Genomic DNA, 12,391 nt, shown 5'->3' with positions numbered 1-12,391 from the left:
ATAGCGCCTTCATCACGGCTCTTCTTCTCACAAAATCGGTACGCAGTTATATGTAATATCTATCATCGGGAACACGCCGAAAAGGGAGCATTACTCAGAATTGTGAGCAAAAGATCGAAATTTTTTTCTGGAGTAAATAAGAATGATAAGAATATATATTTTCTAATTTTTCAAAGGAAAAACGTCCATTTCGTGACAAGAGGTCCTGAAATATAGCTGCAATGGCGATAAACTTTTGCCTTTTTAACCGTTTTTTTGTTGTTGTTGTTGTTGTTGTTCATTAAACATCGACTTTTTTCGGTCTTATAGCTGGGACATTTTTTCTTATTTACTGCATTTGACCAAGGCATGCTCCTGGCCATCCTGTCCTATCAACTTATATCTGTTGTTGTAAAATTATCCTTTTTTTATTCACAGGTGCATCACGAATTTTGCAAGCCGTGGCCAAAGATGACCTCTTAGGTATATCATAACTCGATCTTTAAACCTTTCTTTCTTCGATGAAACTGCTGTAGATATGTTTTGTGAAGCTTTTCATCTGGGAATATCCAGCTAGTTTTTGAAATTGTGGCACCTTCTTAAACGTTTAGAGAAAATCCGAGAAGAAAGAAAAGGAAGTTATTTACTGTACAAAATGTTGGATGGCGTACTTTTGATAATTTTTTTCAGCTTTAATTTACTACTTTTTTTATTAAGTGGCTAGTACCCCTCTCACCTCAATAGCATGCCTTTGACCTAGTTTTTTAAATTGGCTTGTTTACCTCTTAGGTATTATACTACGCCCATTTAGTAAAGTCCAAAGAAATGGAGAACCATTGAGAGCCGTTCTAGTTTCCTGGCTCTTTATTCAGGTTTGTTCCGCAGAGACTCATCAGTCATGTATAGTTTATTTGTAACATAAGTAAACGAAAAGCTTTCACTAATATCATCATTTTAATATATAAACATAAGTCAGCTTGAAAGTTAACCTGGAACTGTGACGCACACATGTTGTCTTTGTTGTGTTGACTGTAAATATTGATAGGACGATAGGGTAGAGACCTATCAACCTTTTTCAAATATCTTACAATTATTTTTTTTCCTTTTTTGGGTGTTTAACTAATATTTTTCTCTGTTTTTTTTTTCTTTTTCCTCTCCCTTTCTCATAAGTAGATTGTTCTCTTGATTGGCAATCTTAATAACGTTGCTGTGTTGGTCAGTATGTTCTTTCTTCTATCTTATGGAGTCACCAACATGGCCTGCTTCGTACTCAAAGTTGCATCCGCACCAAATTTTAGGTATTACTGAATTCACACCATGGACGTACATAATTACATCGTCATCCTTGTATTTATACCCAGCTAAAGGAAAGAGACCTGTAGAAATCAGTGTAGTAGCATGCATCGTACAGAGGGCAAGGAAAAATTGTTTTTCCAGCGCGACATTGGATCTGCGCAGGGGGAAAAGCAAAACAGTGTATAAGTGGTAAATTTCGGGGTCGTGGCCAGCTGTGGGAGTACCTTTGTGGTGCGTTTCAAAGAGGACAGACAGCAAATTTTTGTTGCTTGAAATATCTAAAAGTCGTAACTGTTCATCAGTAGGATGCCTGAAATTTGTGCAATTCCTTAATTGGTTTCAGCTCCATTAAATCCAATACCAATTGTAGAACATTTTATGAGGAGCGACCCACAATGTGAGCACAGTTACCGACGATGATGATTTTTCCCGGCGCATTAACACTGCTTAGTGCGACTGAGCTGGGAAATGCACTGGTGAGAGGCTACCTGTCCCTCGTACCCAGTTGGTGGCCGCGCGCTTGTAAGAATTATTCCCGTACGGGGGATTCAAATGTATGCTGACCAATCATAATACGCGTAGCGCATCCTCTGCACTTTTAATTTCCAAAGTAACTACATAAGCCGGATAATGCTTTCGATGTAATGCTAAATGATCAATTGTTTTTCACTTGCCACTGGTTGAGAAAATGGCGCAAAATGTATTAGCCCATCATCAGAAGTCGTGCGACAATCTTTGCCACCGGTAATATGAAACAAAAAACACTTGCCGAACACACACAGATACAAAGATGTCTACGCCAATACAACCTTTCATGATAAATTTCCTAGACAGGGTCATTCCTCGGCTCTCATATGGTCTTTCTCTATTTCTTTCAGACCAACATTTCAGTATTTCTCATGGCAGTCTGGTTAGTATAAATGTTGCTAATATTTTGAAATTGTAGTTGATTGTCGCTATTTAACTCCATGTTAATTGATATGTTTTTCAAAATAGTTCACTAGATTTATTTATCCGTTGCAGCGTAAACATCAGTTGTTTTCTTTCGTTTATATTTTTTAGCTCTTCTTGGTGCAGTGTTGTGTTTCCTGATCATGTTCTTGATAAACTACAAATACGCAGCTTTGGCTGTAGGTAAGTGATCGCAGATGAGATCAGTCGAACACGAAAATAAAACACGAAAACAAAACGCCCTGCCAAGCTTTCGCGTGTGCTTTTTACTTTCGCTTCTTCCCCACTATCTATGAGCCTGGAACAGGCTATGGCCCTTAATGAATAGTGATTCCTAAAGAGCAGTGAATTCACACGCGAGGTAGTTAAAATTTCAGTTAGCCTAGACCCCGTTTTCACGGGTCTGGACAAATTTTTGAACGGACAAAAACGTACACGGATCCACTTTTCGTTTACACGGGAACCGAGGAACCGAGCAAGTTTTTGAACGGCAAATAGTACCGCAATCTGTAACAGAATTTGCACGGTTCCGTGTAAACGGGTTGAACAGGTAAAAAATTCGTCCGTTCAAAAATTTGTCCGGGACCGTGTAAGCAGGGTCTTGGCTTTCTTCTTGAACTCGATCTAAATGTCCTCGCTGTAATTTTATCCATTCAAAGTGTGAAAGCTTTTTCAGTCTGACCGCATACAGTAATGAAGATTGGAATTTGATGCTAATAGCAGCAACAGCACACACGTTCAATTTTCAAACAAAGATATCGTTAATGAAATATATGGGGGTACGCTTGATCTGACTTGATTGTACGTTTGAGAGTTGGGTGAAAGGTTAAATACGCTATCTTATTTTGGGGAATTTTTTGTTCTTTCAAAAATGCATGTCTATCAGATCTTCATCATAAATTTCAAAAAAAAATTATTTGCTCCGTGACATTTAACGTAGTAGACCGATTGAGAACAACGGTGGCGCATTGGCTCAAATTCTGTAGGCAAAGTCAAATGTGGAATGAGTATTGCTATTGGTTACTAGCCCTTCCTTCCCCCGTAAGGTTTTTCGTTGGTTATTCCGGTTTTCCCTTCCTCTTATAAATTAACATTTCCAAACTTCAGTTCGATCAGAAATGTGATAGAAAAAGAAGCAGACTGTCAGTGTGGATGTGCTCTAACTTAATTGTTACATCTATTTATTTCTTTGTTTATTTTTTATTTGTTTTTCTTTTTTGAGCAAATCTTCGTAGCTTAGCATTTAACTCTTTTGGGATGATACTACATTTAACTGTTAGAAATTTTCTCCAGTGGCACTAATATTATGTGGTGTTTAATTGTCTTCTTGCAGCCGTGATGTTGATCTTATTTGTGGTGATTTCCCTTCGCGCACCCCCCACTCCCTGGGGTGATGTCTCTCAAGCCTTAATATACCATCAGGTAAGTATGTTAACGTCGTATAGTGTGTAAAACGGCAAAAAGGGAGTCGGTTCATTCGTGTCGGTGTCCACCATCATCTTGGACCTGAGGGACACTAATTTGGACGAGATTTGCACTAAGAAGATAAGTCGCAGTCGCAGAAAGCACATAATTTGCAAACTTAAACGAACTTCTGGGCCTGGTAAGCCACAGGTTACGTTTGACTTAGTCCTAAGTAGCCAGTTCCAGAAGCAGTTGAAATTACATGCTTCTTACTGACCAGAAAATGTATCTGGCCAGTTCGAAGCAGGGAACTTTCTAGGTTCGACTTCATGAGACTAAAAGTGCCTCTGGGCTCTCGCGTTCTCTTTCTTAACCTTCACTCCTAACTGTCCTGTATAGCTTCTCCCGATTCTCTGAAAATGAGGCAGCACAAAGCATGACACTATAGCAAAAGTGTGGATAGGTGGTTGTACTTCATTTACTCTAGTATTTCTGGAACGTATTGTCACTTACGTTTGAAATTTTCCCAATTCTTCGTAACCTATATCTGTGTAACTACGTTTGTTGGCATTTTAACGCGTTTTCGTCTGGATTTTGTCATAGGTTAGGAAATATCTTCTTCGATTAGACTTACGGAAGGAGCACGTAAAGTATTGGAGACCACAGGTAATGATATTACAGAAGATGTCCGGGGGAGTCGCATTTTTAGTACAACATCAGATTTGCTACCCCAGGTACGTTTGCCTGGATGAATTTAGTGCAATTTGCAAGAAAAGTATGATGATTTCCATGCTGATTCCATTTATCATAACAAACATTTAAAAGTGGAGCCAAGCCATTCTATTTAATGCTCCAAGAAGTTGATCGAGGGATAAGAAAAAGGTCATTAATTATTCAAAATGGCGACCAGATTTCGTTTACGAGTATTAGAATGTAATGAAACGAGGAATTAAATGGGACTAAATTTAGCTGATTACTGTAAAACAGCAAACGCAAGCGAGTACGGAGCTCCCAACTAAAGCTTCCATTTTGTTCAGGCTTTTTGACAACAACGTTAAGATAGATAAAGAATGATGGTAAAATTTAAGCTCGGTGAAGAAATGAGAAATGATGTGATCAACATGTCACGAGCACGTTCTTTGTCCCGTGCTCGTGACGTGTTGATCACATCATTTCTCATTTCTTCACTGAGCTTAAAATTTACCATCATTCTTTATTTATCACACACATGACGATGCATGTCATACATGAACCTTGCATATGGCACAGCTCGCCACGGGTCCTTCGTAGCTCAGTGATTAGAGCATCCGACCGGTGTACGGAGGGTCATAGGTTCAATACCTGTCGGGGACTCAGATTTTTTCTCTGTCCCGTGCTAGTGACCTGTTGATCACGTGATTTCTCATGTCAATACAGTTTTGCTACTCTTTGCCAGGTGTTGCTGTTGGTGTCCAATCCTCGCTCAAGTTACCCCTTAATTGACTTTGTCAATGATATCAAGAAGGTAAGAATGCTGTGCTTTTTGGTACAAAGAATGACAGAGAGAAACCGCACGCAACAGTGAGCGTAATAACACTACCTCCAAAAATATTCGTTGTGCGAGCTCGAAAATTACGCACAGGGAACCTGTTGAACCGAGACACAGGGAACCCATCAAACGCAGCGGGACGCTTCAAGACTATAATGCCCCTGTAATGACCTTCCAACTAATGTTACATTTAATTTGTTTTCAATAGTCCTTTCTTTAGTATATATTACATAAAGCATGAGAAAACGTGTTTAATTTGATCGCAACACATCCATAAAAGGAGTTGGTGAGACGAGGCCCAGCCGAGATTTTTAAATTTCACCCTGAGGTTATTGGAAATCGGATGAAAAGTTCTTTCCAGTGTTTGATAGAGGCTCTCAAATGATCACCAATTTTTGAAGAAATTGAAAGCTAAGCCAAAGGTTGGCAAAATTTTATTGGGATACTATTTCCAAACTCTCAGCGATGGAAAGAGTTATCCTTTGTTTTCTCTTCGTGGGGTATTAGTAAGGTTTGAAAAGAATAGTGAATAACAGTTTTAGCAAGTTTCTTTATTTATTTATTCATTTATTTATTTATTTTGTTTTTGTTTTTGATTTTCCTTCCAGGGCGGCCTTTTTATTCTAGGTCATGTTCAAGAAGGTGACTTCATTGAACAAGTAAGAATCTGCGCATAGTTATGTAAGTCGCTCGGTCCGTTTACACCTGAGGTTAAAACGATCTTAGGGCTTGTTTCTGTTGCAATTTTTTATGATGGACAGAGGCCCTTTATGTTTGCTTTTAAAAATGAAATGAAATCAAAGTGAAATGAAAAGTGACCCTGCGTGTTTGCTTGAAAAACATGCATAACCCAAAACACTGATATCTTATCAATCAACTTCATACCTTGTACCTACAAATCACTTTTCTTTAGAAGTTTTGTAAAACTAATGAATAGTCGAATGCTCATATTTTACTGTACGGTGGATATTTTTCCCTTCTTTATTGTTTTTTTTGTCCTTCACAGACTGTGAGAAAACAAAAAAGTGACCTTACTACCTGGCTGAATTTTGTGGAATGTACTGAGATTAAAGCTTTTGTGGATCTTACAGTAACTGGGAATATACGAACTGGCGCGCAAAACTTACTGATGGTAATGATAGAAATAACCTTTTCATCTTTGTCTACCTAGCGATAACGCATCGAAATCTTCGCGTCCGCACTAGCGTTTACGCATAGTCTGCGACCGTCCGCCCTCAGCCATCGAAAACTCTTATCTCGTGATACGTTTTCGTACTCGGTTATTTGTATGATACTCTTGTCTTGTAGGCGCCATTAAGACACATTTTCAGAAGCTCCGTTTTTGCCTGTCCATACCGAAACAATAGATTTCCGTTTTCAATATATATACTCTCCAGCTTTGAGGGCTTTTTCGAAGACCTTGTATGCGTTTCTAAACCTAAACAGATTACTGATTGTGGACGCTGTCAATAATTGTCAAATCTTTCGCATCTGTTCTGGTAGAGTTTTTGACATGGCCGGACCATTATGTATGTGTTAACATGCTTTTCTAGCTATTCAGATTAATGCTGAAAAGTATCAAATAACCAGATCACTTTCTTTTTCTTCAGGCTTCTGGACTTGGTGGAATGAAGCCCAACACTCTTGTTCTGGGTAAATTTATATTTTTTATCACATTATAATTTATGGTGACCTTACGATTAAACAGGGGCAGCACCAATAAAAACGTTACGGAAAAAAGTGACTGCGGGCTTTTCCATTTTTTTTTTTTTCTTTTTTCGCAATTTAACCAAGACGCCCAGTTACTTAGAAGTTACCAATGTAGATTGAAGCTGAAGAGAGGGGGCTGGGTCCTAGCTCAGATAGATACAGTTAAGTTTGCGTCCTTTTCTGTTCACAGTCTAAAGAACATTTCAAGTCATAGTCATGCGGGACGGCAAAGAAATTTACAGAAAAGCGTAAAGCAAATGACTTAATTTTCTGTCGCCGTTTTTGGGGGTAACCCACGCGAGATGCTACCGAAACATAGAAAAGCTTGGTGATCAGAAGTCGAAGGCGAACGATTAGAAGCTTTCGGCCATTGTGAGTTTACCTTTCTAATAGACGTTAGACGTTTTTCACCAAACGGATATGCAGGCATTATCTCAGTTGTCTTAAAATAGTTATTAATTTAACTGAACACTTTATGTTTATAGGTTTTTATGATCATGAGTTGCCAATAGACAATTTCTCTCGTGGAATATTTAGGAAAAACAGGTTTCCGTGGTTAAGAGCACAGAGGAAAGGTAAAAGGTTTTTTTTGCGTTAATTGTTTCACAGTTTAACAAATCAAGATACATGACAATTGATTTTTTCCCCTTTTTCACCTCGCGATTCATAGCATTATGGTTTAAGAATCTTACTTTTTAGAATTAAGGCCTTTATGTTCTTTTAGTTTTCGTTATAAGTCAAAGTTTGTTTGAAAATATTAAGAGACCTGTTTTTACCACTGTCATGAAACTTGCCTGTTATCCCTTAAGTGACGTTTTCCTTGTGCACAGAGTGACGAGATCACAGCTTAATCGTTGTTGTGTTTCATGTATTGATACATGGTAATGTGTTCGCCGTTATCTACCATAGATGAGATCCTTCGCAGTGTACAGTTACAACTTCCACCTCTACGAACTCATGTAAGTTGTCTTGTCACTCCACTTACTGGGTACTGCCATTTTCTTTAGTGTTAAATTCTATTCATTTATTATCTCGTGTATCCTTACATCTGTAAAACTCCAAATATTTGTTGTTGCTGGAAATTTTTCATTGCCTGTAACTGTTCATCAGTAGGATGCCTAATTTGTGTTCAAGTCAACAATTGGTTTCGGCTCCATTAAATCCAATGCCAATTGTACAACATTTCAAGTCACAGTCTATCAGAGGGGGTTCATAATTTCAGCAACCTCGTCCCCAGGAGCTTCTCGTTTTTCACAATGACGTCATATGGGAAATCGAGCAGAGCCTGGGGAAGAGGTTGTAACTTCATTTGACTTTTCAGTTCAAAACAGTTATGAGGCTCAGAAGTCCCAAATTTCATTCATTTAACCAATTTTACAAACAATGAATGTGTTTCTTTCACTTTCTTTTATCCGCAGCCAGGACAGCAAACGCTGACTCTAAAGGATTACGTAGGAATTATCAAGGTACGTTTTGTAGGGATAAATTAAGTGTTACCAGATGACCTTTGTTTACCCTCGGCAGTGTTTATAGCTCAAAGGCTAGTGGGGCCCAGGCAAATGGTTTACACGGAGTTCAAATAAACATAGTTGGTTCTAGAATCCCTATTGGCAAAAGACAAAATAGTTGGGTATCTCGAAGCATGGCCAAGGAGATGAACTTAGGACTAACGAGGAACAAGTGCAGCTAGCGATCAGAGCGGAACTTGAACTCTGGATCTCTGAACAGCAAGTCAAGCACTCTGACCAATCCCCTTACAACTTATATAAGTCAACGTTCGCAATAATACTGTACAGCAAAAACGGCTGTTTTAGAAAGTTTTTTTTATGAAAAGAGTTACTTAACTGACTTTGCTGTCATGCGGTGCTTTGTTCAATTCGTGGACAAAGAGAGTTACAATGAGGAAAATTTTAGTCGAAAGCTGTTAAAAACATGACTACTATGAATTTCAGGGTAAGAATTGTAAGGAACAATAGGATTTTTGTTTTTGTCGTTGTTTGTTTGTTTGTTTGTTTCTATGTTTAAGTATCAGAGTTTTCTCAGTCGCCGTTTTTTATTTAATAATAGGATGCTGTGTTGATGGAAAAGAATGTTTGCATTGCTAGACAGTAAGTATTGTTGTTGTAGAAATTTCTGCCTGGTTTGCCCTTTTTCAAAGAGTGATCAAAACTAATTTGCTTTGCGTAATTGCAACTGGAAATTCTTAATTATTGCAGCTTTTCACAGCTGGACAAAAACAGCCTTGGCAAGGAAGGATACATCGGTAAGCATCTTGCATTATTAAAGAAGGATTGCTTGGTGTCACTAAAAAATCTTCACAATGATTCAGGCGAACACAGACAGAGAGTGAGAATTGGACCTAGTCCCCAGGCCTTCTCGGCATTCAAAATGCCGTTCACTTCTCGTCGTTGCTACCTTAATTTTTCGAGCGAAGCAATGGTGTCACTCATGTTTGTTAGTTTGTTTGTTTTAAACTGCTTTTTCAACTTTGATGATTGTTCATTCATAGAATGTTCCTCATTTTCCGTGTCCGGTTATTGTTAATCTAATCGTCCGTATATTTTATTACTTTTTTTGTATGATTTACAATGAAGTTTAATTTTGTGTTAAATTAGGCTTGTTGGGTAGGTTAAGACAATTTCTTTGCCAGTTTGAAAGTGCTTCTGTGTTTACGCACTGATAAGACACTGCAGCTCTTTTGCAAGAATTTTATTCCCTTTTAAGCCTGTGGTCTGCCTCCCTTATATTTTTAGATGTATGGCCCATGAATACCAGTATGGTAGAGGAGGGTAAGTCTTCGTTCTTGTACACTTAATTGACGTAATTTGTTTCATTCAGGTCGGATGGTGGCTGAATTGTCGATGGGAAACCACAATTTGTTTTCTTTTCTATCATTATGGCAGCCTGTGCCAGACTCTCAGATAGAAGAAGGCCGAGCGGTTAAAGGGCTGGACTTGCAATTCGGAAGCCCCGAGTTCAAGTTCCGCTCTGACCGCTCGCTGGTTTTGTTTACTGTAGTCCCGAGTTCAAATCCTCGGCCGTGCTTGTAAATAGCTAGCTGATTTGACTTCTACCAGTTGTTATTCTTAACCCTGCATGTTATGCTTAATTTAGATCATTTGTTTCATGTTCGGCCCCACTACACTGTTCTATAAATCTAAACAGTCTTCCTAAATGATGTTACGATGTTCAAGGGCCATTTCCTATTTCCAAATCCCTTACTTTCACAAAGAGGCCAATTGGAGATTGATTTCTGTTTGTATGAGAATAAAGTCATTCTGATATCAAAGCCTTTACACCTACCTTCGTGTTAAAACGGAGGCTTGGGCAATTCGGAAATAGTCCATCAACCAATCTCTCCCAGAAACAATTGTGGAGTCTTAAACTGTAGTTCTATCTTGCCATATGAATTGTTGACAATTGTTTCCGTAGGTCAAACATGTTAGTGCTAGAGGTTTAACTTTGAATTGCTATCCTAGCCTTATAAAGTACTCTAGTTCTTCCTCAAGGGTCATTGTTCCATTTTGTCCATCAGGTTTGGTTTTAGGTCCTTATGACTTCACTTTTCTGCTGATTCTTCAACTGAGTTGTATTCTTCACATGGTCCAATTCTGGGAGTCTAGAACCAAGCTCCGAGTCATGCAGATCGTCGAAACTGACGGTATGAATATGATAATAATAACTAAAATCATAAGGGCTCGCCAATGAAAATAGAACTAAGCTTAGATGTCACTGTCTGTTGGACACTCGATAAGTCGGTTATTATTCTTCCAAGTTATTAGTGGGGTGGTACCAGTAACCGTTTCAAGCAGCCAGCGGTGTCAAGGCAAGCCGCGAAAAGTCTGAGAAGCAAAGGCGTTTTTGAACGACACACGCCAACCGGAAATGAGGCCTTTTCTGTTTTGATATGTCTCGACGCTCGCAAATTTGGATTGTCCTTAGTGTCTTTACTCTTTTAGCGACGATTTGCCTGAAAGTTTGGGCCAAAGCACTGCTCAAGAATGCAAGAAGTGTATTTCCGGTTGACGTGCGTCGCTTAAAAGGCTGATTTAGCAAGAGGACGTGAACGTCAATTGACGACGGGAAAGCGCGCGGAAAGGACCAAACATGACTTCCGGTGCTCAACTTACCGCTCTGCCATTGGTCAAGCCAGTTGTTTGATTTGCACACGCCGTCTTCAACTGACGTTCCCGTTCTGTTGCTAAATCAACCTATTAACGTCTTTTCTTAAGCTCATTAACACTTTCTCTTCTTAGGCTGACTCCTCGTTTTGCGGCGTCTCTCTCGTGGCCTTGCCGGTCGCTTGGTTCGCTTGAAACCCTGCACACTAATAAGTATTTATGAAGAAAAAAAGGAGTTCTCACAGTTATCCTTCGATATAGTTTTTCGCCTGCATCTCAATCACTGTTCAGACCAGATCTTACGAGTGCAAAACATTCTGGGCTCAGTTAAAAATTCTGTTTCATTAAACCACTAACTTCTCATCCAGTCGTTTAAATTTTGCAGTGTTCAGTGTTCGCCATTAGTACCCAGCTTGCCGAAATAATTTACCTTCTTGAAACCATAATTCACTGTACAAGTGCACATAATTCACGATTTATTGCACGATACATTCTGTAGACAACGATGATCAACACCAGACGCTACAAAAAACGCTGGCTCGCCTTTTAGCAGAACTTCGAATTCCAGCTGAAGTCAGGGTAAGAAAAGCTGTTGTTTGGTTATTTGATTGATTGACATTCGTTTCATTTTTGTGAGTAGTAAAAACCAGGGCTTTGCTCAGGTAACGTTCCTAGCTAGACAAGCAAACGAGGGATTTCACTGCTCAAAATGAATTTTATTCCTTTATCGCCCTCTTTGTAAACTGCTTCTGGGTCCAGTTGTTACTATGACAACGCATATGCTACGTTTTGTACTTGACTCAAGATTAGGAGTAACCGGATTTCGAGCAACTTGTTCCAGATAATCACTTTAATTTTGGAATTTTGTTATTTTCCAAGTGGATGTACTCTGCAAAGGCTGCCTTGAACTGATCAAGTTTCCCCTTTTTTCCAACCCGTTATAGATGATTCATTTGACAGAAGAAGCATTATCTCAGACAAGAAACGCCGACGGCCTGGCGGTAGGTTACTTCAGTCTTCAGTCATATTGACTTGACATAGCCTGACCTGAGTATCAGGCCATCCTTAGGGGTTACAGGAAAGGAGATTTTAGGGGAAGAAGCAGGAAGGCGCTTTTTCCCTTTGTCGTTTCTCAATTCTCTTCCCTCCTCCTCCCCCCTAGAAACTAAATCTATCATCATCTAAGCTAGACTAAACGTTGTGTGTCTCGGGTCTTTTGAATGATTATTTTAAAAGGACTTTTACCATACCTTTCATTTCTTTTAAACAACCAAATGAATGGAAGGTTGATCCTTCACTTCTTGGACCATGTTTTCAACGTCTTAACAAAAACTCGCGGTGTACGTAAACTCCGTTCTGACGGACGCGCAAATGACAAGTGCCATTTCAGATTCTTGCCGGT

General features: G+C 39.1%; 1 protein-coding gene across 2 annotated transcripts in view; it reads left to right on the top strand.

Annotated features, from left to right (window-relative positions):
* LOC140951825 (solute carrier family 12 member 9-like) overlaps positions 1 to 12,391 on the top strand; it is a 29,335-nt gene that overhangs the window by 13,188 nt on the left and 3,756 nt on the right. For both annotated transcript variants that reach the window (XM_073401178.1, XM_073401177.1), the window contains 20 exons: positions 418 to 462; positions 769 to 851; positions 1,153 to 1,277; positions 2,154 to 2,185; positions 2,338 to 2,409; positions 3,560 to 3,648; positions 4,234 to 4,296; positions 5,066 to 5,134; positions 5,767 to 5,817; positions 6,165 to 6,290; positions 6,769 to 6,811; positions 7,354 to 7,443; positions 7,778 to 7,827; positions 8,287 to 8,334; positions 8,936 to 8,976; positions 9,085 to 9,131; positions 9,622 to 9,657; positions 10,404 to 10,529; positions 11,489 to 11,568; positions 11,934 to 11,990. In XM_073401178.1, the coding sequence (XP_073257279.1) occupies positions 418 to 462; positions 769 to 851; positions 1,153 to 1,277; positions 2,154 to 2,185; positions 2,338 to 2,409; positions 3,560 to 3,648; positions 4,234 to 4,296; positions 5,066 to 5,134; positions 5,767 to 5,817; positions 6,165 to 6,290; positions 6,769 to 6,811; positions 7,354 to 7,443; positions 7,778 to 7,827; positions 8,287 to 8,334; positions 8,936 to 8,976; positions 9,085 to 9,131; positions 9,622 to 9,657; positions 10,404 to 10,529; positions 11,489 to 11,568; positions 11,934 to 11,990 (1,373 nt within the window). The remainder of the gene's footprint in view (positions 1 to 417; positions 463 to 768; positions 852 to 1,152; positions 1,278 to 2,153; positions 2,186 to 2,337; positions 2,410 to 3,559; positions 3,649 to 4,233; positions 4,297 to 5,065; positions 5,135 to 5,766; positions 5,818 to 6,164; positions 6,291 to 6,768; positions 6,812 to 7,353; positions 7,444 to 7,777; positions 7,828 to 8,286; positions 8,335 to 8,935; positions 8,977 to 9,084; positions 9,132 to 9,621; positions 9,658 to 10,403; positions 10,530 to 11,488; positions 11,569 to 11,933; positions 11,991 to 12,391) is intronic.

The sequence above is a fragment of the Porites lutea genome, chromosome 11 (genome assembly GCF_958299795.1).
Source record: "Porites lutea chromosome 11, jaPorLute2.1, whole genome shotgun sequence".
NCBI classification, from domain to species: domain Eukaryota; kingdom Metazoa; phylum Cnidaria; class Anthozoa; order Scleractinia; family Poritidae; genus Porites; species Porites lutea.
This window is presented reverse-complemented; position numbering and strand designations above follow the sequence as displayed.